The 27,832-nt window shown below is 45.4% G+C and overlaps 2 protein-coding genes across 2 annotated transcripts in view; both read left to right on the forward strand.

The window, feature by feature from the left end:
• Positions 1-27,832, forward strand: part of EIPR1 (EARP complex and GARP complex interacting protein 1) — a 608,423-nt gene that overhangs the window by 278,398 nt on the left and 302,193 nt on the right. The gene's annotated exons all lie outside the window — the stretch shown is intronic.
• On the forward strand, positions 834-27,670 carry ADI1 (acireductone dioxygenase 1). Its single transcript, XM_015111617.3, has 4 exons — positions 834-997; positions 6,802-6,921; positions 25,103-25,282; positions 27,041-27,670. The coding sequence occupies exons 1-4, from the start codon at positions 878-880 to the stop codon at positions 27,158-27,160; spliced, it is 540 nt and encodes a 179-aa protein (XP_014967103.1). The 5' UTR covers positions 834-877; the 3' UTR covers positions 27,161-27,670.

The raw sequence follows: 27,832 nt of genomic DNA on the forward strand, positions 1-27,832 counted from the left end.
TGAAAGAAGTGTGTATTTTCCGTGCAGTATTTCTAGAAGTTCAAGAGTCATTTGCATGCTTTGGGGTTGTGCTCTTACAGCAGTCTCATTTAAATCCTGTATGCTTTATTGTTATTTGCTAAAGACACTGAGGGAATGGCTGAGATAATCGGATCTTTTTGAGTTGGTTGGTTTGAAAAGACATCTAGGATGGTCAAGCGGCTGGACTTTATTAGCTACACTGAAAAATTCAGAACGGGATAGGGGAAGCTTGTTTTTATTCAAAGACTAGCACATTACAGTATATGGGTAAGGGAGAAACGATGAAAAGAGGAAACGAGATGAAGTTTAAAAAGTACAAGATAGCATTGCAGAATGCCGATACTGCAAAAGTCTGGAGAGCGGGGAGGTGGAGGACAATGTCTCACCCCATACCTGGGATCCCAGCTGTCAAGTCTCAACTGTACCCATATGGGTTGCATGAGCTTAACAAAATCCTTATTATTATTATTTGCATTTGCTTTCCTTGCTCTAAACACGTTTAACGTCGTTTGCCTCACAAGATTGCTCTGAAGGTGCAGGGAGACGGCAACGGCATACACAAGGCACGTGCGATGCCTACGGTGAGCTTCACCCAGCCCCCGGCGCGTCTGGAGAACTGCTGACCCCGGGCCACGGGCCTCAGGCAAGTCCGAGGGTGCCCAGGGCAGGGCCGGGGCTTGAATGCCTTTGCCTCCGAAAAGCGGAGCCGTGGGGCCTGCCCCGCGCCGGTCCTGCCTCCGCCCCGCCGCCCAATCCCGGCTTCTCGGCGCTTCTACGTCTCCCTATAAAAGAAAGCGCGGCCGCCGGGCTCCGAGCGCGGCCCTACGGTTCGAACACAGCTCCCGCTCTGCGCGTCATGGTGCAGGCCTGGTACATGGACGACGCCCCGGGCGACCCGCGGCAACCCCACCGCCCCGACCCCGACCGCCCGGTGGGCCTGGAACAGCTCCGGCGGCTGGGGGTGCTCTACTGGAAGGTACGCGGCCCGAAAGCTCGCAGAGCGTGCGGGCGACGCCGACCCCCGAGCGAAGCGCACAGCCCAGCCTCCTCCGGGTGCCGGGTAGCGGCCCGGGAGCCGCCGTATGCTGCGCATGCTCAGCAGCGGGAAAGGGGGTCCGTGGCCGCTCCCGGTGCCTGGGGCGGGCTGCTCTCGCTCAGCAGTGCGGCTGGACGATCAGGGCCTCCTGCGCGGCGCCTGCGTGTGCTGCGCATGCTCAGCAGTCGCATTGGGAGATCGGCGGTCCGCTCCCAGCGCCTGGGGTGTGCTGCGCATGCTCAACAGCGGAGTTTAAGGGGTCGACGGTCGGCTTCCGGCGCCTGGGGTGTGCTGCGCATGCTCAGCAGCAGGGCTAGTGGGGGTCGGCGGTCCGTTTCTGCGGTCTGGGGTGTGCTGCGCATGCTCAGCAGCGGGGCTAGCGGGGGTCGGCGGTCCGTTTCTGTGGCTTGGGGTGTGCTGCGCATGCTCAGCAGCAGAGTTGGCGAGTGAGGGGCTTCGCACCCGGGACTCGCTGCGCACGCGCAGCCCCGGGATTGGCAGCGGCCTAGAGGGTCGGCCGGCTGGGCTGCGAGCTCGTGGGATGCTTGGCCTTGTCCAACGCCCAGCGCCCGTCTGGCTGCCCCCGGTCAAAGGCCCAGGGGTTTCTCTTATATCGGAGGAAGGGGGACTCCGCATGGAAGTGTCCTGGGGGAGGGACCAGGCACCTCCAGATCCAGGCGGGGTCCTGCTGCGGTCTGTCGAGGGTCCTGGGGGGTCGCTATCGGTGGTGGGGTGGGGGCGTCTCCAGCAGGCGGTGGAGCTGGCTTGGGTACCGGCCGGGCCCGGTGTCAGCCCTGCCTCTGTAACGCTAGCTTTGCAAGGCACTGCAAGGCTTTGCACAGGTGTCCCATTGCTTGCACAGCACCAGTCCTGATACGCTCACCTTGTTTATTTGCAAGTGGTTTTGCGGTAACAAAGGTTTACTGCAGAGGAGAGGGCCAGGGGTGGCCTCAGGGATAGGCTGAGGGGTCACTGGATCTAATGTGCATTCTTGTGATTTAAATAAAATACACAGGATTACCCGGGACCATTGATTGATTTTACAATTTGTACAGTTAACACAATTATCACACTTTTTCCCTTGGGAAAGGATTATAGAATAGAATATTCCAGCGTAATATATTTGGAGATCATCTTGTTGTATCCCAAATAACAGAAGAGGGAAGTGACAATTGGCATACCAGTGCCAAACAGGGCATGCATGTTAATGTTTACATAGTATTTGCCCTTTCCGAGGAAAAGATGTAACACTTACCTTGCTGGAGGGTACTATCTTCAAAGCAATCAAGTGGTTTATAGTTTTCCATTAATGAGAGGAGAATACATTTTGGCGTATAATGTCTAATTTATCCACAATCCAAAGAACCAGAGGGTTCACATTAATACACCTGGGGAGTTTCATTGTGCATTTGAGGGTTTTAAGAACAACAATGAGCTTACAGGTTAACTTCTAAATGTATTCAAAGAATAAAAAAAGATTTCATAGGCATCTTTTAGATTATTACATGGGCTCAAAACAGTTTTTCCTACTGTCTAGTTCTGCTCTGAGTCAAAGGGCTATCAAAATTAAATCATGTTTACTCTCTGGTTTTAATGTCCTGTGTATTTTTGTATTCTTTCTTTTTTTTTTTTTTGAGACAGAGTTTCGCTCTTTTTGCCCACGCTCTAGTGCAGTGGCGTGATCATGGCTCATGGCAACCTCCTCTTCCCGGTTTCAAGCCATTCTCATGTCTCAGCCTCCCGAGTGGCTGGAATTACATGGCACATGCCACCATGCCCGGCTAATTTTGTATCTTTAGTAGAGACAGAGTTTCTCCATGTTGGTCAGGCTGGTCTTGAACTCCTGACCTCAGGTGATCTGACGTCCTTGGCTTTCCGAAGTGCTGGGATTAGAGACGCGAGCCACCGCACCTGGCCTGTGTGCTTTCTTAATATCCATTCTGGATCAGTGATGTCGGAAGACAAAATTACAACAAATTTAGTTAAAGATCTAATTGACTTTTATTCTTGATTCGTGAATAGGGCAGCCTCCATTCTACAAAATAGAATAAGAGCTCCACAGGGTAATAGCACAACAGTGGGTTTTGTGTGGTGGCAACAAAGAAACAACAATAGGGAAAACAGCTGATTGGTTAACATCAAGTTACGTTAGGTTACTTTTTTCTAAGAGTTAAAGCAAAAGCGACTTCCTTATTCTGATTCAGGAAGACAGGAATCTTCTGATCTCAGGAAAAGCTGGTCTGAGATTCACCTGCTTCTTTAAAGTTATAGTTTGATCATGTGGCATATGGCATGAGTGGCTCCATTTTGGTTTGGTCTCCTCGTGGGGCCTAGTGCAGTGGCTTAGTCCAAAACAATGACCTCTGCTGGGCCAGACATGGTGGCTTCTGTCATCCCAGCACTTTGGGAGGCCGAGGCGGGCAGATTGCCTGAAGCTAGAAGTTTGAGACCTCATCTGTAGAAAAACCCAAAAAACAAAAAAACCACACACACACCCCATATATACATTATATATATATATATAACATCTCCCATAATTTTTAACAGAGGTAACACAAATGGACATGTTTGTGTATCTGTTACTAATCTGTTATTCGTGACACAGAGTTCTAAAAAGCCTTTTCGCATACATACAATTGGAAGATTATTTTAGCTTGAATAAACTAAATCCCTTTAGAATAAACTAAATACCTGCTGCTATAACAAAATGACAAAAATAGCTTAAACTGGGCAATTTATAAACAACAGCAATTTATTTCTTACAGTTCTAGAGGCTGAGAAGTCCATGATTAAGGTGCCAGCAGATTCAGTGTCTGATGATGATCCTGTCCTCATAGATAGCCATTTCCTTGCTCTGTCCTCATGTGGTGGAGGGGGCAAACTGCTCCCTTACCTCTCTCCCTCTCTCTCTCTTTTTTTTCTTTTTCTTTTCTTTTTTCTTTTTTTTTTTTTGAGATGGAGCCTCACTTTGTCATCCAGGCTGGTGGCGCAATCTTGGCCCACTGCAACCTCTGCCTCCTGGGTTCAAGTGATTCTCCTGCCTCAGCCTCCCGAGTAGCTGGGATCACAGGCATGTACCACCATGCCTGGCTAATTTTTGTATTTTTAGTAGAGATGGGGTTTCACCATGTTGGACAGGCTGGTCTTGAACCCCTGACCTCAGGTGATCTGCCCGCCTTGGCCTCCCAAAGTGCTGGGATTATAGGTGTGAGCTGCAGTGCCCAGCTCCATCTCTCTTATAAGGCCACTAATCCTATAAATGAGGGCTTGACTTAATCACATCCTAAAGGTCCCACCCCTTAATACTGTTACATTTGTGTTAAGTTCCCACATAAGAATTTGGGGTGGGCACATTCAGACCATAGCAAATAGTACTGTGCATATCATGCAGTGGATGTGCTAAGTTTTAGAGTCATCTTTGTAGAAAATAACGTATCTATGACTAGTACTTTAATACATTCTAGAGTATTGGGGGAACCCGCCCCCAATATTTCAACATAGGTTCTATTTTCCATAAGTGTCAGCCAGCTGAGAAATAAAGAGAGACAGTATAAAGAGAGGAATTTTACAGCTGGGCCACCGAGGATGACATCACATATCGGTAGGACCGTGATGCCCACCTGAGTCTCAGACAGCAAGTTTTTATTATGGGTTTCAAAAGTGGAGGGGGTGTCACAACAGGGAGTAGGTACAAATATCACATGCTTCAAAGGGCAAAATGTAGAACTGCTAATAAGAGTTTAACAAAGATCACATGCTTCTGAGGGAACAGGACAAAGGGCAAAAGCAGAACTACTGATAAGGGTCCAACAAAGATCACAAGGCAAAGGGCAAAAGCAGAACTACTTTTTTTTTTTTGAGACGGAGTTTCACTCTTTGTTGCCCAGGCTGGAGTACAGTGGTGCGATCTCGGCTCACTGCAGCCTCCGCCTCCTGGGTTCAAGTGATTCTCCTGTCTCAGCCTCCCGAGTAGCTGGGATTACAGGCACCTGCCACCATACCTGGCTAATTTTTGCATTTTTAGTAGAGAGGGGTTTCACCATGTTGGCCAGGCTGGTCTTGAACTCCTGACTTCAGGTGATCCACCGGCCTCAGCCTCCCAAAGTGCTGAGATTACAAGCATGAGCCACCACGCCTGACCTAAAAGCAGAACTACTGATAAGGGTCCAACAAAGATCACAAGGCAAAGGGCAAAAACAGAACCACTGATAAGAGTCTATGTTCAGCCGTGCACGTATTGTCTTGATAAACATCTTAAATAACAGAAAACGGTTCGAGAGCAGAGAACCGGTGTGACCACAGATTTACCAGGGCAGAGTTTTTCCCCACCCTAGTAAGCCTGAGGGTACTGCAGGAGACCAGGGCATAGCTCAGTCCTTACCTCAACTGCATAAGATAGACATTCCCAGAGTGGCCATTTATAGACCTCCCCCAAGGAATGCATTCCTTCCCCAGGGTATTAATATTAATATTCCTTGCTAGGAAAAGAGTTTAGTGATATCTTCCTTACTTGCACATCCATTTATAGGCTCTCTGCAAGGAGAAAAATATGGCTCTTTTTGCCCGACCCCTCGGGAGGCAGTCAGACCTTATGATTGTCTTCTCCTGTTCCCTAAAAATCGCTGTTATTCTGTTCTTTTTCAAGATGCACTGATTTCATATTGTTCAAACACACATGTTTTACAATCAATTTGTACAGTTAACACAATTATCATAGTGGTCCTGAGGTGACGTACATCCTCAGCTTATGAAGATCCAGAATTAGATTAAGAGGTTAAAGTAAAGACAGGCATAAGAAATTATAAAAGTATTATTTGAGAATTGATAAATGTCCATGAAATCTTCACAATTTATGTTTCTCTGCCACGGCTCCAGCTGGTCCCTCCATTTGGGGTCCCTGACTTGCGGCAACACTGGAGTTTGTTGTTCAGTTAAGTAGTGATGATATAATGTGCAGTTTATTGCAAAACATAAAGTGTGCTAAATTCACTGCCAGTAGTTTTAAGAGTTCAGATTAATTCTGTCTGGAGCTTCATCAGGGAAGTGCTTCGTAAGGAAGGAACAGTAAAATTGAACCTTAATAGCGATAGAACTGTAATAAATGAAAATGTTGAATGGGAATTTTAGGCATAGAAAACTCATGAGCAAGGTTGTGGGGATGTTAAATATCAAATATTTTTAAGATAGTCAATCCTATTTGGTTTAGAATGTAGAGTTCTTTAAAAAGTAGGAGACAAGGAACAGATAGATGTAGAAAAGCCAGATGATAGAAGGTTAATTAACTCAGCCTAATTAACTTGAGTTTTATTTGCAAGCTGTGAGAGCATACAATGTTTTGGCTCATGGAAACAAACTGACCAAAGAAATGGCATTGAGGATCAATGAGACTCATGAGTGGGATGGTGGCAGAGAAACAGGGCACAGTGAGGGACCTGTGGATAGGTCAGACAGGCTTGAGTTGGTGGGACCATCATCTCAAAATGGGAAAAAGAATTCCCTGGGATGGACTGTTGCAGAGAAGGGAGGCAGAAATCAAACAGAAATCCATTGTATGTATAGCTGGTGTATTGGAGAATGGAAAATCCATTAAATGGGTAGAAGAAATGAAGAGAATTAGTTGATGGTTGAAAAAATAACAAATGATAAATTTGGAGTATAAAATCATATTGGAGATCCAGAAAGGGAATGTTTCTACATCTCCTTGTTAATCTGAGCTCTTGTTTGTGGTGGGTTAACTCTTTTAGCTGGATGCTGACAAATATGAGAATGATCCAGAATTAGAAAAGATCCGAAGAGAGAGGAACTACTCCTGGATGGACATCATAACCATATGCAAAGATAAACTACCAAATTATGAAGAAAAGGTAAGGGAGCCCTGGATTTCCAGGATAAGCACTATCACTACTAATGCAATATTTTCTTTCTTTTTTCTTTTAATGTCTGTATGAGGCCATTCTTGCATTGCTATAAAGAAATACCTGAAACTGTGTAATTTATAAGAAAAGAGGTTTAATTGGCCCACAGTTCTGCAGGCTCTACAGGAAGCATCTGTTTCCTGGCACCGCCATCTGCTTCTGGGGAGGCTTCAGGAAGCTTACAGTCATGGCAGAAGGCAAAGTAGGAGCAGGCATCTCACATAACAGGAGTGGGAATGAAAGAGAGTGCAAGGTGTCACACCATTTTAAATGACCAGATCTCACAGGAAATTACTCACTGTAGCAAGGATAGCACCAAGAAGATAGTGCTAAGCCATTCATGAGAAATCCATCCTCATGATCCACTCACCTCCCACCAGGTCCCACTTTCAATACTGGGGATTACATTTCAATATGAAATTTGGGTACAGACACAAATCTAAACTGTATTATTCTGCCCCTGGCCCCTCCCAAATCTCATGCCCTTCTTGAATTTCAAAATACAATCATCTCTTCCCAATAGTCCCCCAAAGTCTTAACTTGTTCTAGCAATAACTCAAAAGTCCCAAGTTCAAGTCCAAAGTCTCATCTGATACTCATCTCCTTTTACCTGTGAGCCTGTAAAATCAAAACAAGTTAGTTACTCCCAAGATACAAAGGGGGTAAAGGCATTAGGTAAATATTCTCATTCTAAAAGGGTGAAATTGGTCAAAAGAAAGGAGCTACAGGACCCATGAAAGTTCAAAATTCAGCAGGGCAGCCACTAAATCTTAAAGCTCCAAAATGATACCCTTTGACTCCATGTCCCACATCTAGGGCACACTGGTGCAAGGAGTGGGCTCCCAAGGCCTTAGGCAGCTGTGCCCCTGTGGCTTTGCAGGGGCTTCTGAGGCTGCTGTCATGGGCTGGCTTTGAGTGTCTATAGCTTTTGCAGGTGCAGGGTGCAAGCTGCCAGTGAATCTATCATTCTTGGGTCTGCAGGATGGTGGTTCTCTTCCCACAGCGCCTACGCAGTACTCCAGTGGGGACTTTGTGTGGGGACTTCAACCCCACATTTCCCCTCTGCACTGTCCTAGTAGAGGTTCTGCATGAGGGCTTCTACCCTGCAACAGACTTCTGTCTAGACACCCAGGCTTTTCCATACATTCTCTGAAATCTAGTTGGAGAATCCCAAGCCTCAGCCCTTGCACTCTGTGCACTCACAGGCTTAGTAACACATGGAAGCCACAAAGGCTCATGGCTTGTGCCCTCTGGAGCTGTGGCCCGAGCTGTACCTGGGCCCTTTTGATCTGAGGCTAGAACCGTAGCAGAACCCAAGCACTTGGGATGCAGGGAGCAGTGTCCTGAGGCTCTGCAGGGCAAAGGGGCTCTGGGCCTGGCCCATGAAACCATTCTCTCCTTTTAGACCTCTTGCCCTGTGATGGGAGGGGCTGCCTGAAGGTCACTGAAATGCATTTGAGGTTTTTTTCCCCATTGCCTTGGCTATCTTTGAAGTTATGCAAATTTCTCTAGGAAGAGGTCTCTGAAATGCCTTTGAGGTTTTTTCCCCATTGTCTTGGCTGTCAGCCCTTGGCTTCTTTGTAGTTATGTAAATTTCTCAAGGAAGTGGTTGCTCTACAAATCTGCTTGAAATCCTCTCTCAAAAACTTTTTATTTCTTTGCCATGTGGCCAAGTTGCAAATTTTCCAAACTTTTATGCTCTGCTTCCCTTTTAAATGTAAGTTCCAGCTTCAGGTCATTCCTTTGCTCTTGCATCTGCGCACAGGCTGTTAGAAGCAGGCAGGAAACATCTTGAACACTTTGGTGCTTAAAAATTTCTTCTACCATATACCCTAGGTCATCACTCTCAAATTCAAACTTCCACAGATCCCTAGGGCATGAACAGAATGCAGACAAGTTCTTTGCTGAGGCAAACATGTATGATGTTTGCTCTAATTCCCGATATGTTCCTCATTTCCATCTGAGACCTCATTGGCCTGGACTTTATTGTGTGTATGACTATCAGCATTTTGGTCACAATCAAATAACCAGTCTCCAAAAAGTTCCAGACTTTCCCTCATCTTTTCTCTCTCCTTCTGAACCTTCTACACACTTCTAATCTCTGCTTGTTACTCAATTCCAAAGCTGCTTCTATATTTTCAGGTATCTTTATAGCAATGCCCCACTCCTTTTACTTCTAGAGAGGCCTCAGGAAGCTTATAGTCATGGCAGAAGGCAAAGTGGGAGCAGGTATCTCACATAACAGGAGTGGGAACAAGAGAGAGAATGAGGTGCCACCCAGTTTTAAATAGCCAGATCTTGCAAGAAGTCACTCACTGTGGTGAAGCCAGCACCAAGGGAGTGGTGTAAACCATTCATGAGAAATCCATCGCCGTGGTCCAGTCACCTCCCACCAGGTCCCACCTCCAACATTGAGGATCACTATTTAACATGAGATTTGGGTGGAGACACATTGCCAAACTATATCAGTGTCTTAGTTTGAATTTCGTATCAGAGTCATGCAGATCTCATAAAATGAGCTGGGAAGTAGTCCCTCCTGTTCAATTTTTTGGAAGAGTATTTGTAGATAGTATTATTCTTTCCTTATGTTCAGAGATTCACCAGTGAAGCCATCTTGGCTTGTAGTTTTCTTTTTTTTTTTTTTTTTTTTTTGAGACGGAGTCTCGCTCTGTCGCCCAGGCTGGAGTGCAGTGGCGCGATCTCAGCTCACTGCAAGCTCCGCCTCCCAGGTTCACGCCATTCTCCTGCCTCAGCCTCCCGAGTAGCTGGGACTACAGGCGCCCACAACCGCGCCCGGCTAATTTTTTGTATTTTTAGTAGAGATGGGGTTTCACCGTGGTCTCGATCTCCTGACCTTGTGATCCGCCCGCCTCGGCCTCCCAAAGTGCTGGGATTATAGGCGTTAGCCACCGCGCCCGGCCTGGCTTGTAGTTTTCTTTGTGGGAAGGTTTTTAACTGTGAGTTCAATTTCTTTACTAGACAGTAGGGCTATTCAGTTAACCCATTTTTTTCTTGAATGAGCATTATTTGTTTGTTTCTCTCAAAGCAGTTGTCCATTTCATTTGAGTTGTCAGATTTATTGCCGTAAAATTATTTGGAATATTTTCTATTATCCTTTTAATATCTGTAGAGTATGTAGTGCTGTCTTCTCTCATTCCTGATACTGATAATTTGTGTCTTCTCTCTCTTTCGTGAGTCTGGATAGAGACTTATCAATTATATTGATCCTCTCAAAAAACTTTAGGTTTCATTGATTTTTCTCTTTTTTTATTTTTTATTTCATTGGATTCTGCTCTGACCTTTATAATTTGTCTTCTTTTACATGTTTTAATTTGCTCCTTTATCTAAGTTCCCTAGGTGGAAGCTGAAGTCACTGATTTGAGTTCTTTCTTCATCATTATTTTTATTATTATTTTAGAAACAGACATTATTAATATTATTATTTTGCTCTGCCACCCAGGTTAAAGTGCAGTGGTGCAATCATAGCTCACTGCAGTCTCGAATGCCTGGGCTCCAGCAGTCCTCCCACTTCAGCCTCCTGAGTAGCTAGGACTACAGGTATGTGCCACCATGCCTGGCTAATATATATATGTATTTTTTTGAGACGGAGTTCTGCTCTTGTTGCTCAGACTGGAGTGCAATGGTGCGATCTCAGCTCTCTGCAACCTCCGCCTCCTGGGTTCAAGTGATTCTCCTGCCTCAGCCTCCCGAGTAGCTGGGATTACAGGCACGCGCCACCACATCCAGCTAATTTTGTATTTTTAGTAGATATGGGGTTTCTCCATGTTGGTCAGGCTGGTCTCAAACTCCCGACCTCAGGTGATCTGCCCGTCTTGGCCTCCCAAAGTGCTGGGATTACAGGCATGAGCCACCACGCCTGGCCTGGCTAATTTTCTTAAAAAAAGTTTTTGTAGAGATGGAATCTCACCAGGTTGTTCAGGTTGGTCTTGAACTCCAGGTCTCAAGTGATCCTCCCACGTTGGCCTTGCAGAGTGTTGTTTTTCTTTCCTTAGTACGGGGGTTTAGTGTTGTAAATTTCCCCCAGAGTACTGTTTTAGTGGCATCACACAAATTTTGATAATTTTGATATATTTTTTATTTTCATTTAATTTTAAATACATTCTAATTAATTTACTTTTCAATTTTATCTTTGACTTGTGGGGATGTTTTGTTTTGTTTTTAGATATTTGTTAGTTTCCAATTAATTGGGAATTTTTCTAGATTTTTTAATTTGTTTCTAATTTATTTCCGGTGTAGTCAGAGAATAAACTTTGTATAATTTGAGTCCTTGTAAATATATTGAGACTTGTTTTATGGTCCAGAATGTTATCTGTCTTGGTGAATGTTTCTTGTGAGCTTGAGAAGAATGGATATTCTATTGTTGTAGAATGAAGTAATCTATGAATGCCAATAAGAACAGTTGATTGATGGTATTATTCAGATCAACTATATCTTTACTGATTTTCTGCTTGTTGGATGTCAATTACTGTTAGTATTGAAATTTCCAACTATAATAGTGGATTTGTCTATCTTTCTTTGCAATTCTGTCAGTGTTAGCCTCACATATTTTGATGCTCAGCTGTTAGATACATATGTGATAAAGATTGTTATGTTCCCTTGGAAGATTGACCCTTTTATTATTACATAATGTCCCCCTTTATCTCTGATGATTTTGCTGTTTTTAAAATTCAGATAGCTCCCTCAGCTTCTTCCCCTCCCTCCCTCTCCTTCCTTCCTTCCTTCCTTCCTTCCTTCCTTCCTTCCTTCCTTCCTTCCTTCCTTCCTTCCTTCCTTCCTTCCCTCCACTCCCCTTCCCCTCCCTCTCTCCTCCCCTCCCCTCCCTTTCCTTTCCTTCCTTTCCCTTTCCTTTCCTCTCCTTTCCTTCTTGCCTTCTCTTTCCCTTCCTTCTTCCCTTCTTCCTTTTTTGACAAAGTATTTCTCTGTCACCCAGGCTGAAATGCAGTGATGCCATCATGGCTCACTGCAGCCTCAACCTCTCAAGCTCAAGTGATCCTCCCATCTCAGCCTCCTAAGCAGCTGGGGCTACAGGTGCACACCACCACAACTGGCTAATTCATTTTCATTTTTCATAGAGGTGGGGTCTCCCTGTGTTGCCCAGGCTGCTTTTGAACTCCTGGGCTGAAGTGATCTTCTAGTCTTGGCCCTGCAAAGTGCTGGAATTACCGGCATGAAGCATTCTTTTGATTAGTGTTAATATGGTATATCTTTCTCCATTCCTTTACTTTTAACCTATTTGTGTCTTTATATTTAGAGAGGGCTTCTTGTAGATGACATGTATTATAGTTAGTTTTTAAAATCCATTTTGATAGTTTCTGTTAATGGTATATTTAGATCATTCATGTTTAAATTGGTTATTAATACAGTTGAATTAATGTCTACCATATTTGGGACTGTTTTCTATTTGTCGTGCTTGTTCTTTATTATTTTATTTTTATTTTTATTTATTTATTTATGTTTTGAGATAGAGTCTCACTCTGTTGCCCAGGCTGGAGAGCAGTGGCGCAATCTTGGCTGACTGCAAGCTCTGCCTCCTGGGTTCATGCCATTCTCCTGCCTCAGCCTCCTGAGTATCTGGGACTACAGGCACCCACCACCACGCCCGACTAATTTGTTTGTATTTTTAGCACAGACGGGGTTTCACTGTGTTAGCCAGGATGGTCTCGATCTCCTGACCTCGTGATCCACCTGCCTCGGCCTCCCAAAGTGCTGGGATTACAGGCGTGAGCCACTGTGCCCGGCCTATTGTTGTTTTTAAATATTCCCCTCTTTTTCTGCCTTGTCTGGTTTTAATTGCACATTTTATATGATTCTGCTTTCTCTCCTCTTAGCTTATCATTAAAAAAAAATTTAGTGGTTGCCTCAGAGTTTATAGTATACATTTACCCAATAACTGAGTATTCCCAATTCCTCCCTCCCATCTCTTACAACATGGCTGTTATTTATTTTATTCTCCATATCTCATAATCACCTAATACATTATTACTGACATTACTTTGAATAAAGTTATCTATTAGATCAATGAAGAACAAATAAATAAAAGATTGTGTTTTAGTTTTTTTATTTCTACTCTCTCTTTCCACTTTATTTAGATCTGAGATTCAGACTTACATAATTTTCTTTTTCATTTGAAGAACTTCTGTGAACATTTATTTGCAAGATAGGTCAGTCTACTGGCGACAAATTCTTTTCTTTTTTGTTTGTCTGAGAAAGTCTTTATTTCTTCTTCACTTTTAAGGGATAATTCTCCTGGATACAGATTGCTAGGTTGGTAGTTTTTTTTTTTTCTTGCTTGCTTGTATAGTTTCTGAGGAACGGTCTGATGTAATTCTTTATCTTTTTTCTTCTATAGGTTAGGTGCATTTTTTCCTTTGGCCTTTTTCAAGGTTTTCTGTCTTCTGCTTTCTGCAAGTTTAATATGATATGCCTAGGTACAGATATTTTCGCATTTATCCTGCTCGGTGTTCTCTCAGTTTTCTGGATCTGTGTGGTGTCTGTCATTAATTTTGGAAAATTTGTGGACATTATTTCAAATATTCACTTTTTTCTCTTTCTTCTACTTCTGTTATACCGTTTATACATATGTTACAACTTTTATAATTGTTCCACAGTTCAGGGCTACTTTATTCTCTCCCAATCCCTGCTCCCTATTCTTTTTTATCTTTGCACTTCAGTTTGGGAAGTTTCAACGGACATGTCTTCAAGCTTGCTGATTCTTCCTTCAGCTTAGTCCATTTACTAATGAAGCCATCAAAGGTATTCTTTGTTTGTGTTAGAGTGATTTTGATCTCCAGCATTTTCTTTTGATTCTCTCTGAGCTTCCCTCTCTCTGCTTATATTACCCATCTGTTCTTGCATGTTGTCTACTTTTTCCATAGAGCCCTTTGTATTAGTCCGTTCTCATGCTGCTATAAACAACTGCCCAAGACTGGGTAATTTATAAAGGAAAGAAGTTTAATTGACTCACAATTCTGCAGGGCTGGGGAGGAAACTTACAATCATGGCAGAAGGGGAAGCAAACACATCCTTCTTGACGTGATGTCAGGAAGGAGAAGAAGGTGAGCTGACTGAAGGGGGAAGCCCCTTCTAAAACCATCAGATCTCATGAGAACTTACTATCACGAGAATAGCATGGGGAAAGCCACCCCCCATGATTCAATTACCTCCCACTGGTTCCTTCCAACCACACGTGGGGATTATGGGAACTACAATTCAAGATGAGATTCTGGTGGGGACACAGCCACACCATATCACCCTTACTATATAGCCACAATTTTTAAAATTTTCTATCTGATAATTCCAAAATATGTGACACGTCCCAGTCACTCTCTGCTGCTTGCTTTGTCTCTTCACACTACATTTTTTCTCGCCTTATATCATGCCTTGTTATTTTTGTTGACAGCCTGATATGCTGTAGCTGTTAAAAGGAGCTGAGGTGAAGAGGCCATTCATGTGAGGTGTTGTGTTATCTGGGTAGAAGTTTTGCTGTGTTGAATGTTTGCTGTAGCTGTAGATGCCAGAGGCTTTGGTTTCCTTGTTTTGTTTTGTCTCCCCTGGATGTCTTTGCTTTCCTAAAAACTCCTTTGTTAAGAGATTTATTTCTTGCAGCTTTGATTCACTTATTGTTCCGGAGCCCTGTTGATGTGAGGGTGAGGCATTGGGGAGGAGAAGTGTTCTATAATCTTGGGCTTATGATTAGGGGTCTTAGTCTTTTACTGGGCCTGAGTTTTGGGGCCGACCTTCAAAGTGTTTCTTAGCCTCTTCTTTGTTCCTTTGGGCTAGAGAGGGCTGGGGAGTTGGCCAGCTGCCCTTCTCCCATGACAGAGAAGGCGCCGGCAAAGTTGTTTCCCTTGGTTTTTGTTATGGACAGAGTTCTGGGTTTTTAAAAAAATGTTCCTTTTTCCCTTTTATTGCCTGATACATAAAGGGATTTTTCTCGGATCTTTGTTGTGAGCACAAGGTGGGGGTTTCTGGATGTGCAAACCCATAAAAGTGCAGTGTCCCTGTCATACCAGGCACCCAAGATCTCTCTCAAGCTAGTCCATACTCAGCCTGCAGCAGTTTCTCCAAATTGCCTGGGAAGTGTTCCTGCCAGTTCATGGCTCCTGGGAAACTGATCTCAGCTGTGGTTCTGTGTATCCGCGTCTCTCTCCAGATTCAAGGTGGTAATTTATCCAGGGACTTCAGTTCTGTGTTGGATCTAAGAAGGGGAGTAAGACTTCCAAGTGCTTTACGTGTCCAACCAGAAACCAGAAGTTTCATCCTTGACCGACCTGCCAGCCTTCAAGTATTAGTGCACCTCTGCGTGTCGGCACAGCTTGAGCTTCTGTTTCTCCACCTCATCTTGGTGCCATTGTTTCAGACAATTGACTTTTTTTTTTTTTTTTGAGACAGAATCTCACTGTGTTGCCAGGCTGGTCTTGAACTCCTGAGCTCAAGCGATCTGCGTGCCTCAGCCTCCCATAGTGCTGGGATTGCAGGCATGAGCCACTGTGCCCGGCCCAGTTTACTTTTACAAACCCCACAGTACAGTGTTTTTATTTTTGTTTAAATAGTAAGTTACCTTGTAAAGAGATTTGAATAAGAAGAAGAAAATCTTCTCTGATTACCCGTGTAGCTCTCATTCCAAGTGTTCCTTATTCTGTGGTGTGGGGGCCATGTTTCTGTCTGACATTCTTTCCTTACTGCCTGAAGGACTTCGTGTAACATTTCCTGTAGTGCACATCTGTTGTTAAGGATTCCTTCAGCTTCTGTGCGTCTGAATGCTTTCAGTTTAAAACAATTTTTTCGGCCGGGCGCGGTGGCTCACGCCTGTAATCCCAGCACTTTGGGAGGCCGAGGCGGGTGGATCACAAGGTCAGGAGATCGAGATCATCCTGGCGAACATGGTGAAACCCCATTTCTACTAAAAATAAAAAAAAAAAATTAGCCGGGCGTGGTGGCGGGCGCCTGTAGTCCCAGCTACTTGGGAGGCTGAGGCAGGAGAATGGCGTGAACCTGGGAGGTGGAGCTTGTAGTGAGCTGAGATCGTGCCACTGCACTCCAGTCTGGGCGACAGAGCCAGATTTTGTCTCCAAAAAAAAAAAAAATTTTTTTTTCAAAAAAATAAAAAATAAATAAATAGTAAGTCCAGATGCGGTGGTTCACGCCTGTAATCCCAGCACTTTGGGAGGCTGAGGCAGGTGGATCATGAGGTCAAGAGATCGAGACCATCCTGGCCAACATGGTAAAACTCTGTCTCTACTAAAAATACAAAAATTAGCTGGGTGTGGTGGTGTGGGCCTGTAGTCCCAGCTACTTGGGAAGCTGAGGCAGGAGAATTGTTTGAACCCGGGAGGTGGAGGTTGCAGTGAGCCGAGATCGCGCCACTGCACTCCAGCCTGGTGACAGAGAGAGACTCTGTCTCAAAAAAATAAAAATAAAAGTAAGTTTTATTGGACTTTGTTTTTTAGGGCAGTGTTAACTTCACAGCAAAATTGAGAAGCAGATATAGAAACTTCCCATACACACCCATCCCCCTGACCTGCACAGTCTTCCCCCTTATCAGCCTCTCTCCCCAGAGCAGTACATTGTTTCAACTGATGAACCTGCACTGGCACATCAGGACCACCCAAAGTCTACAGTTCACATTAGGGTCCACTCTTGCTGTTGTACATTCTGTGGATTTGAACAAATGTATAATGACACATGTCCACCATTCTCAAGTCATACAGAGTCGTTTCTCTGCCCTAAAAACCCTCTGTGGTCCACCTCTCCATTCCTCCCCACCCAGCCCCAGGGAACCACTGATCTTTTCACTGCCTCCATAGCTTTACCTTTTCCAGAATATCCCATAGTTGGAATCATACAGTTGATAACCTTTTCACACTAGCTCCTTTCACATAATAAGATGCATCGAAGGTTCTCCCTTGTCTTTTTGTGGCTTGGTAGCTCATTTCTTTTTATTGCTGAGTAATATTCCACTGTCTGGATGTACCACAGTTTATTTATCCATTTACCTACTGAAGGACATCTTGCCTGCTTCCAAGTTTTGGCAATTAATGGATACAGCTGCTGTAAACATCCTCTTGCAGGTTTTTGTGTGGACATAAGTTTTCAGCTCCTTTTGGTAAATATCAAGGAACACAATTGCTGGATAGTGTATTAGTCAGGGTTCTCTAGAGGGACAGAACTAACAGGACAGAGATATATATATAAAAGGGAGTTTATTAAGTATTAACTCACACAATAACAGGGTCCGACAATAGGCCGTCTGTAAGCCGAGGAGCAGAGAGAGCCAGTCCGAGCCCCCAAACTGAAGAACTTGGAGTCTGATGTTCAAGGGCAGGAAGGATCCAGCACAGGAGAAAGATGTAGGCTGGGAGGCTAGGCCAGTCTAGCCTTTTCACATTTTTCCGCCTGCTTTATGTTCTAGCTGTGTTGGCAGCTGGTTAGATGGTGCCCACCCAGATTAAGGGTGGGTCTGCCTTTCCCAACCCACTGACTCAAATGTTCATCTCCTTTGGCAACACCCTCACAGACACATCCAGGATCAATACTTTGCATCCTTTAATGCAATCAAGTTGACATTCAGTATTAACCATCACAGATAGTATGGTAAGAGTATGTTTAGTTTTATGTGAAATTGCCAAACCGTCTTCCAAGTTGACTGTCCCAGTTGTTCCTATCAGCAGGGAGTGAGGATTCCTGCTGCTCCGCACCCTCCCAGCCTTTGGTGTGCTCAGTGTTCTGGATTCTGGCCGTGCTTCTGGATGTACAGTGGTATCTCCTTGTTGTAATCTGCATTCCCCGATGACATATGACATGGAACATATTTTCATGTGCTTATTTGCCATCTGTACCTCTTCTATGGTGAGGTGTCTGTTCAGGTCTTTGGCCCATTTTTTAATCAGGTTGTTTGTTTTCTTATGGTTGAACTTTAAGAGTTCTTTGTATATTTTGGATAACAGTCCTTTACCAGATATGTCTTTTGCAAATAAATTCTCCTAGTCTGTGGCTTGTCTTCATTCTCCTGATAGCAGAACAGAAAATCTAGTTTCCATGAAGTCCAACTTATCAGTTCTTTCTTTTTTTTTTTTTTTTTTTTTGAGACAGAGTCTCGCTCTGTCGCCCAGGCTGGAGTGCAGTGGGGTGATCTTGGCTCACTGCAAGCTCCACCTCCTGGGTTCACGCCATTCTCCTGCCTCAGCCTCCCAAGTAGCTGGGACTACAGGCGCCCATCACCACATCTGGCTAATTTTTTTTGTATTTTAGTAGAGATGAGGTTTCACCGTGTTAGCCAGGATGGTCTTGATCTCCTGACCTTGTGATCTGCCTGTCTCGGCCTCCCAAAGTGCTGGGATTACAGGCGTGAGCCACCGCGCCTGGCCCAGTTCTTTCTTTTATGGGTTGTGCCTTTGGTGCCATATCTAAAAAGTCATTGCCAAACCTAAGGTTGTCTAGATTTTCTCCTATCTTAGAAGTTGTCTTAGAAGTTTTATAGTCTTGTATTTTATTTCTTTATTTATTTTTGAGGCAGTGTCTCACTCTGTTGCCCAGGCTGGAGTGCAGTGGTGCAATCTCTGCTCACTGCAGCCTCTGCCTCTCGGGTTCAAGCGATTCGCCTGCCTCAGCCTCCTGAGTAGCTAGGACTACAGGTGCGCGCCACCATGCCCGGCTAATTTTTGTATTTTTAGTAGAGACAGGGTTTCACCATGTTGGTCAGGATGGTCTTGAACTCCTGACTTCAAGTGATTGGCCTACCTAGGCCTCCCAGAGAGCTGGGATTACAGGCGTGAGCCACCGTGCCCGGCTGAGTCTTGCATTTTATGTTTAGGTCTGTAATCATTAAAAACCTTTTTTAAGAGACTTTTTTTTAATGAGTCAGTGATCATTGTTCATTGCTGCTTTAAACTCCTGAGCTCAAGTGACCCTCACAACTCAGCTTCCTATGTAGCTGGGACTACAGGCATGCACCACCATGCCTGGCTTTTTTTTCCCCTCTCTCTCTCTCTTTTTTTAATTTGCAAAGATGAGATCTCTCTGTGTTGCCCAGGCTGGTCTCAAACTCCTGGCCTCAGGCGATCCTCTCTCCTCAGTGGCCCAAAGCACTGGGATTATAGGTGTGAGCCACTGCACCTGGCCCGTGATCATATTATCTTAATTTTTGTTAAGGGTATAAGGTCTATGTCTAGAGTAATTTTTTTGCATGTGGATTTACCATTGTTTCAGTACCATTTGTTGAAAAGATTATTATTTTTTTCATTGTATTTCCTTTGGTCCTTTGTCAAAGATCAGTTGATCTATTTTTCTATTATTTCACCAGTGTTACAGTCTTGATTTCTATAGCATGATAGTAAGTCTTGAAGTCAGGTAGTGTCGGTTCTTCAACTGTGTTCCTCTTCAATATTGTGCTGGGTATTCTGGGTCTTGTGCCTCTGCAGATAAACTTCACAATCAGTTTGCTGATATGTGCAAAATAACTAGCTGGAACTTTGAATTGGATTGTACTGAACCTATAGATTAAGTTGGGAAAAATGGACATCTTAGCACTACTGAGTCTTCCTATTCATGAACATGGAATATCTCTCCATTTATTTAGTTTTTGATTTGTTTCATCACAGTTTTGTAGTTTTCTTGTAGATCTTATGCATGTTTTGTTAGATTCATACCTAAGCATTTCTTTTTTGGGGGTGCAAATGTATATGGTTTTGTGTTTTTAATGTCAAATATCACCTGCTGTGTTTCTGGTATATAGGAAAGTGATTAACTTTTGTGTATTAACCCTGTATCCTGTAAATTTGCCATAATTGCTTGTTAGTTCCAGGAGCTTTTTGTTGTTGATTCTTTTGGATTTCCCACCTAGACAGTGATATCATCTGCGAGCAAAGGGAGTTTTATTTCTTCCTTTCTAATCAGTATGCCTTATATTTCTTCATATTGCGTTAGTTAGGACAGTCTCAGTCTTGTAGTCAGCCTGTGCCTCTGGGCAATGAACTTCACCAGTGTTTCTCAGACTCCCTCCTTTAAGTGGGACATGATGGCCGATAGCGGCTGGACTTGGGGTTTCCTTTCCGCTCCTGCCTTAGTCAGCTCAGACTTCCGTAACCAGATACCAGAAACTGGGTGGCTTAAAACAAACATTGATTTCTCACAGTCTGCAGGCAGGGACGCCCGAGGTCAGGACACCGGCAGCTTTGGTGTCTTGTGAGAGCTGCGTCCTGGTTTATAGATGACTGTTTTTGCTGTGTTCTCACGTGGTGGGTAGAAGAAGCAAGCTCTGTTGGGAGTTTTATGAGGACACTAATCCCATTCATGAAGGCTCTACCCTCATCACCTTATCTAATCCTAATTACCTCCCAGAGACACCACCTGCCAATGGCACCACATTAGAGGGTAGGTTTTAGCCCGTGGACCCCGGGGAGAGGGGTAATTGTATTCAGTCCATAACATGGAATTCTGGAGGGGCTGGAGTTGTGTTTCCCTTCACCCGGGTCAGGCTCTCATGAAACCCCGCAGGCTGGGATCTCGCTGGCTGAGTTCTCCTGACTACAGGCCTTCGTAAGAACAGATTTCAGATGTGTCCTGATAGACTTCAGAATGGCCCCCTTTCCCTCCTTCTGCCAGAAGCACAGGGAACTTTCTCTGATACTCACTGTTGGGACCTGGTAGAGCTTTTGCAAGTAAAATTTACAAAAGTGTGAGGCCCCTGATGGCTGGGTCTGGAGGTTTTTTTAGCTCTCCGCCTTGTCCACACGGAGCCCCCAGCTGGTCAAGTACAGTTTGGGTTTCTCGACCCCAGCCCTGGTTCCCGTAGGGGTTTCTGCCCTGGTTAGGTGTGGATCTTTCTGTCTGCCTTCTCTCCAGTGTGAGGGGTGGTGGTTTGCCCTGTGACTTCACTTCTCTTACAGATTTAAAAAGAGTTGGTTTTTCAGTTTGTTCTGCTTTCACTTGGTAGGATGGAGTGGTAACTTCTAAGCTCCTTAGAAACATACGCAGGTGAACCGACAATACCAGATAGAACTAAGAGCAGAAGAGCTTAAGAATGTGGAAATTGTTCAAAAATAGATCTGTCGTGTGATTCGAGTCTCTTTGCTCTATGTCAGATGATTCTTGCTGGTTGGAGTCCAGATATTGTCTTTATTGCTCACTGAATGCTGTACGATTCACGAGATTCTGGGGGATGTAAATGGCGTGACTCTGACGCGGAGGTTTAGATGAGCCGGCCTCTTCTCAGCCACGTTTGATCTCACATAGCAGAGGCTGGCCTGCTGCTGATGTTGTAAGTTACATTAGCTTCCCCATCTCTGTCCTCTGGAATTACTTCTCTCCTGGTGTAAAACCCTCCTCCTGATGCAGGCTTATCCTTTGTTTTTCTAAAATAACCTTATTTTCTGATGATCTTGTGATTGCCACTGGTTTCCTCAGTGTTAGACAGGTTGTGTGTTTGTATGTAGCTGGAATCCTACACAGTGGGCGGTGGCGTTGTGAGTAAGCGTGTCCAAGGGCCCCTCACTGCTGATGACAGTGTGACCTGGGTGAAGCCGGCGTCCATCAGGTTTCTCCGTGGGGAAGTTCCTTTTCTTTTCCTCTGTAACTGGTAAGATACGTGTGGAGAGTTACTTTTAGACCATGAATATCCCATTTCCCCTCACACTTTCACCCAATGTTTTTAGTAAGTCTTTTTTTGTTTGTTTGTTTTTTTGTTTTTTTTGTTTTTTTTTTGAGACGGAGTCTCGCTCTGTCGCCCAGGCTGGAGTGCAGTGGCGCGATCTCGGCTCACTGCAAGCTCCGCCTCCTGGGTTTACGCCATTCTCCTGCCTCAGCCTCCTGAGTAGCTGGGACTACAGGCGCCCGCCACCGCGCCCGGCTAATTTTTTGTATTTTTAGTAGAGACGGGGTTTCACCGTGGTCTCGATCTCCTGACCTTGTGATCCGCCCGCCTCAGCCTCCCAAAGTGCTGGGATTACAGGCGTGAGCCACCGCGCCCGGCCACGTTTTTAGTAAGTCTTGATGCTTCCTGCCTTTGTGGGCTGTGAGTGTCATGGCCGTGCAATGGCACTCACCCGGGGGTTGGTTTTCACTGTCAGGAAGTGTGTCCCCTTCTTCCCTGTTCACTTGGCATCCACTGGGGCTCGAGGCCTTCTTGTTTCACTTGTTGGTCTAGGGTCTGTTCTTGCTGGAATTTATTTTGATCTTCACGTTGTTCCAGACCTCAGGCTTGGCAAGCAGGAGCCTCGTTAGCTGGCGTCTGTCCCCTGACGCATCCCCAGCCCATTACTTTCTGGACCCACAGCGTGTCCAGGCCCACCTCCTGCTTTTCCCAACCTTGTGCGGGGTCAGCTGCTCTTCCTGGCACCTAGCCCTGGGGTTTAGAAACTTGGCTGAAAGTCACTGCTCAGGTGCTTTCAGTGGGCGGGATTAGAGTGTGTGTGTGTGAATACACGCATGTGAGAGTGTATGTGTGCATATGTGTGTGTGAATGCACCCAAGTGTGTATATGTACATGCATGTGTGCATGTGTGTGAATGCACACGTGAGAGTGCATGTGTGTGCATGTGTGAATGCATGTGCATACGTGTGTGCATGTGAGTGTGTGAATGCACACATGTGAGTGTACGTGTGTGCGAGTGTGTAGCCGTGTGTGGAATGCACGTGTGTACATGTGTGTGCGTGTGTGAATGCACACATGTGAGTGTACATGTGTGTGGATGTGTGAATGCACGTGTGTACATGTATGTGCATATGAATGTGAATGCACACATGTGTATGTGTGTGTAGGTGTGTGTGAATACTAGCATGTGAGTGTGTGAGCGTGTGCATGTGTGACAGTGCACGTGTGAGTGTGCGTGTGTCCGTGTGTGTGTGTATCAAGTAGTTCAAACGGACAACTGTAATTCCAGTGAAATCCACAGGGCTCTCCTTCGCCTTCCTCATCAGTATTTGTGTCTTTCCTCTCACTGTGAGAAGCCCGGCTCCCAGTCATACCAATCTTTTTCCCATCCTCTCAATCCCACAACACATACACCAGCGTCAGCATGGCTGCCCCCAGACCGTGACAAACAGCAGGCCTACTGAGTGCAACCTACGCTTGGGTTGCGGTTTTTCTGTCTTAGCCTGAGGATGTAGTCAAAATAATATGTTCAAGAGTTATTTCTGTTTGTCGCCGTGTGTGGTGGCTCACGCCTGTAATCCTAGCACTTTGGGAGGCTGAGGTGGGCAGATCACCCAAGGTTGGGAGTTCGAGGCCAGCCTGACCAACATGGAGAAACCCCATCTCTACTAAGAATATAAAATTAGGCGGGTGTGGTGACGCATGCCTGTGACCCCAGCTACTCGGGAGGCTGAGGCAGAGAATTGCTTGAACCTGGGAGGCAGAGGTGGCAGTGAGCCAAGATTGTGCCATTGCACTCCAGCTTGGGCAACAAGAGTGAAATTCCATTTCAAAAAAAAAAAAAGTTATTTCCGTTTCTCTTTTCTTTCTGTGTGGCTATGAATAGATTGATTTCAAATTTAAGGTTTTCCTTCTAATACTGTTTTCATTTTATTTATGATTTTGTAAAGCATAACAAAGTTGGCTGGGTGCAGTGGCTCATGCCTATAATCCCAGTGCTTTGGGAGGCCAAGGCAGGAGGATCACTTGAGGCCGGGAGTTTGAGACTAGCCTGGGCAACATAGTAAGACCCTCTCTCTAGAATTTTTTTTTTTTTAATTAGCCAGGTGTGGTAGTGCACACCTGTAGTCCTGGCTACCTGGAAGGCTGAGGCAGGAGGATCTCTTGAGCCCCAGAGTTTGAGGCTGTAGTCAGTTATGATTGTGCCCCTGCACTCCAGCCTGAGTGACAGAGTGAGACCCTGTCTTTTATGTGTATGTATATATAAAAAATGTATATGTGTGTGTATGTATTTTATATGTGATATATATATGGAAGCTTTAAAACACACAACACACACATACACACACACACACATATATATATGGAGCTTTAAAACCCCCCGAGTGGGAGATGTGGAGATATGAACAATGCAAGCAGAGTCAGATTATAAGGGCACAGTCTTGGTGAAGGTGGTATGGATATTTACAGTCAAATACTCTCCATGTTTTTGCATACTTGAATATTTTTATTATAAAATGTTAGGAAGAAAACACCTTCAGAAAGACACAAAAGTCAGACCAGGTGTGGTGGCTTCTGCCTGGAATCCCAGCACTGTGGGAGGCCGAGGTGGGTGAATGAGTCAGGAGTTCGAGACCAGCCTGGCCAACATGGTGAAACCCCATCTCTACTAAAAATACAAAAATTAGCTGGGCATGGTGGCAGGCGCCTGTAATCCCAGCTACTTGGGAGGCAGGAGAATCACTTGAACTGAGGAGGCGGAGGTTGCAGTGAACTGAGATTGCACCACTGCACTCCAGCCTGGGTGACAGAGCAAGACTCCATCTGAAAAAAAAAAAAAAAGACACAAAAGTCAAATGTGAAGAAATAGAAGTTGCTTGTGGAGTCTGTGCCTGCTTCCCTGCAATGTCCACTGGCTTCTCACTCACCCTGTGTGTTGTGATTTCATGACTGCTGTGTGCAGCACACTGGGTGGGTGTGAGCCTGGGGCCAGGGTGTCTTTGGGGCAGTCTCGCTGTGTGAGGTTGGGCCAGTGACTTAGCCTCTCTGTGCCACCATTCCCGCATCTGTAAAATGGGGCTGACAGAGCAGCCACCTCGTGGGGCCATGCGTGTTGGGTGAGTTGGCCGTGGGAAGCCTCATGGGGCCGTGCGTGTTGGGTGAGTTGGCCCGTGTGAAGCCTCGTGGGGCCGTGCGTGTTGGGTGAGTTGGCCCGTGTGAAGCCTCGTGGGGCCGTGCGTGTTGGGTGAGTTGGCCCGTGTGAAGTGTTCAGAACCTCTGCTGCAGGTCTGTTCACTTTCAGTTACTGCCCATTTGTTGACAGGTTTCATAAAATATTCTAGCTCTGGCCCTTATACTGTTAGGAAAATAATTCTTAGCAAGTGTAGTTTTCATTTTTATGGAGAGAAATCCCATTCACCTGAGTTCTGACCCACCAGAGGCTCAGGCTGCTGAGTGGGCAGGTGCGAGCTTGCGTGACAGGTCTCCGGTAGACTCACAGGAATGTTCGTCCTGCACTAGATTAAGATGTTTTACGAGGAGCATTTGCACTTGGACGATGAGATCCGCTACATCCTGGACGGCAGCGGGTACTTCGACGTGAGGGACAAGGAGGACAAGTGGATCCGGATCTTCATGGAGAAGGGAGACATGATAACGCTCCCCGCAGGGATCTATCACCGCTTCACCGTGGACGAAAAGGTGGGAGCGCTGTGCTTTGTCCCCAAGCCTGGCCTGTGTGGTGGCCCTGACTGCGGCATCCCTGCCGCTGAACTGCACAGCCTCCGCAGACTCTGAGTGTGGTCTCCGGGCTCGGGACTCCTCCACCTGTGCTTCAAGGAGAGTCTCTGTGGAGCCGCAGGCGGTGTCCGAGGCGACTGCTGTCCTGTGGCAGCCTCCGGGGCCCCTGCCTGCGATCCTGGTGGACAGGTGTGCGTTTCATACCCAGGTGGGGGCAGGTACAGCCGGGGCACACCCACGAGCCTGGCCCTGCCCCAGCCCGTGCTTGGTGCTGAGGCATCTGCAGGGTTGTCATGTTGCCACACTGTCACTTTTAAAAACATTTCAGTTTTGGAATTGAACAGTAACGCAGTCCAGTCAGGATTGGCAATAAACGTAAATAAGGTAGTTTTGGGGTTCACTGGAGGTGACTGGGGCTAACGCTGAGATTTAAGTGTAATTTTTGAATAAATAGTAAATGCACATGGTTTAAAATTTAGAAATAAGAGAGGGGACCCGATGAAAGGTATCCCTCTGACCCGTTCCCAGCCCCCCACTTTCTCTCCTGAAAGTAACCAGTATTCCATTTAAAAAATTATTTTTAGAGTGACTTGATGTATATCCAAGTGCATGTCAGTCAGGATTCTTTTTTTTTTTTTCTTTGAGACAGAGTTTCACTTTGTCGCCCAGGCTGGAGTGCAGTGGCTGGATCTCGGCTCACTGCAGCCTCTGCCTCCCAAGCTCAAGTGATTCTCCCCCCTCAGCCTCCCGAGTAGCTGGGATTACAGGGGCCCACCACCACGCCCAGCTAATTTTTGTATTTTTAGTAGAGACGGGGTTTCACCATGTTGGTCAGGCTGGTTTCGAACTCCTGACCTCAAGTGATCCACCCGCCTTGGCCTCCCAAAGTGCTGGGATTACAGGCGTGAGCCACTGCGCCCGGCCTGGTCAGGATTCTTACTATCCCCCTTTTCAAACAGGAGGCAGCAGACTCTGCCTGTGGTTCTACGTTTTACTTTTTTCTACATGATGTTCACTGGGGACGTTTCATATCAGTATCTCCCAGCCTCTAGCCCTGATTACAGCTGCACTGTACTCTGGCGCTGGACATACTCTACTGCATTTAACCATTAAGTTATTTCAGCGAGTCCTTGACCCCCAATAATGAGGACATACATTGTTCCCAATTTTTTGCTCTTGTGAACAGTGCTGTAATAAATATCCTGACATGCTTGTCATTTTGCACTTATGTGTTTTTCTGTAGGGTAAATTCCTAAAAGTGAAAACTGAATTAAAAGGCACATGCGTTTTTAGTTTGGACAGATGTCTCTGAATTGTCCTTTCCTGCCCACCAGCAACACGTGGGCCCTGATGCTAGTTCTTAAGAAAACTGTAGCCAAACGAGGTGGAGAGGAGGTGAAGGGTACATGGGGCTGGAGCCGGTGCTTTTCCTAACTGTGCGTCTCTATAGAGAGTGCGGAGGTGCGGAGTTCAACACCGAGCCTCGGCTCCAGATGCTCTTACCTGGTGCGTGAGGACAGGCAGTGCCAGCTGCACCACCTGATACAAACTTTCCTTCCGAGAATAAAATGTGGCCTAAATTGTTAAAGACACAGAATAAAAATAGCAAGGGAAGTGTTTATAGCAATTAATGTTAATAAGTTGATATGTTAATAAATAAAAGTAAGTAGAAGGCCGGCTGGTTTAATGAGATGCTGGGCATGTTTGTCTGTTTTCCAGAACTACGCGAAGGCCATGCGGCTGTTTGTGGGAGAACCGGTGTGGACAGCGTACAACCGGCCCGCTGACCATTTCGAAGCCCGCGGGCAGTACATGAAATTTCTGGCACAGACAGCCTAGCAGTGCTGCCTGGGAACTAACACGTGCCTCGTGAAGGTCCCCAGTATGATGACTGAGCAGAAAATCCACCATTTTCTCTTTGCTTTTAGAGGATAGACTTGAGGCTAGGTTATCTCTCCTTTGTAAGATTATTTGACCAGAATCTTTTGTAATGAAAGGATCTAGAAAGCAACTTGGAAGTGTAAAGAGTCACCTTCATTTTCTGTAACTCAATCAAGACTAGTGGGTCCGTGGCCCTGTTTGTGTTCATGCATTCAGTTCAGACCTAAATGAAAGTTTCATCTCACGAAATGCAGCTCCATAGATGCTCGTCTGGACGTGATACCGTACCTGCCGTGTAAGAAGGTGCAATCATAGATAACAGCTCGCCAGACAGAAGACGCTTTTTTCTCCCAAAATTATGCCTTGGGGTGGGGAGTGGTATGGGGGAAGAGCTCGCACCTTAAGGGGCACACACTGAGTTGCTTATGCCACTTCCTTGTTCAAAATAAAGTGAATGCCTTAATCTTATGCTCATGGCTTGGAGTTACCTTATATTCAGGTATGTATGATATTTTGCCTACTTTGTTAAAATCGCCTCATTTAGATTCTTTATATAATTATTCTTATATATCAATAATTTATATATGAGCTGTGTTAGTATTTTTTCAGTGTGAGATCTCTGGATTCTTT

Source organism: Macaca mulatta, chromosome 13 (assembly GCF_049350105.2).
Source record: "Macaca mulatta isolate MMU2019108-1 chromosome 13, T2T-MMU8v2.0, whole genome shotgun sequence".
NCBI lineage: Eukaryota > Metazoa > Chordata > Mammalia > Primates > Cercopithecidae > Macaca > Macaca mulatta.

Bases quoted from the DNA above. Each gene is read 5' to 3' on its own strand.
- ADI1 (XM_015111617.3), top strand. From the start codon at position 878: ATGGTGCAGGCCTGGTACATGGACGACGCCCCGGGCGACCCGCGGCAA. The intron at 998-6,801 runs GTACGCGGCCCG...TAACTCTTTTAG, and splicing joins TGGGGGTGCTCTACTGGAAG to CTGGATGCTGACAAATATGA. The intron at 25,283-27,040 runs GTGGGAGCGCTG...TCTGTTTTCCAG, and splicing joins GCTTCACCGTGGACGAAAAG to AACTACGCGAAGGCCATGCG.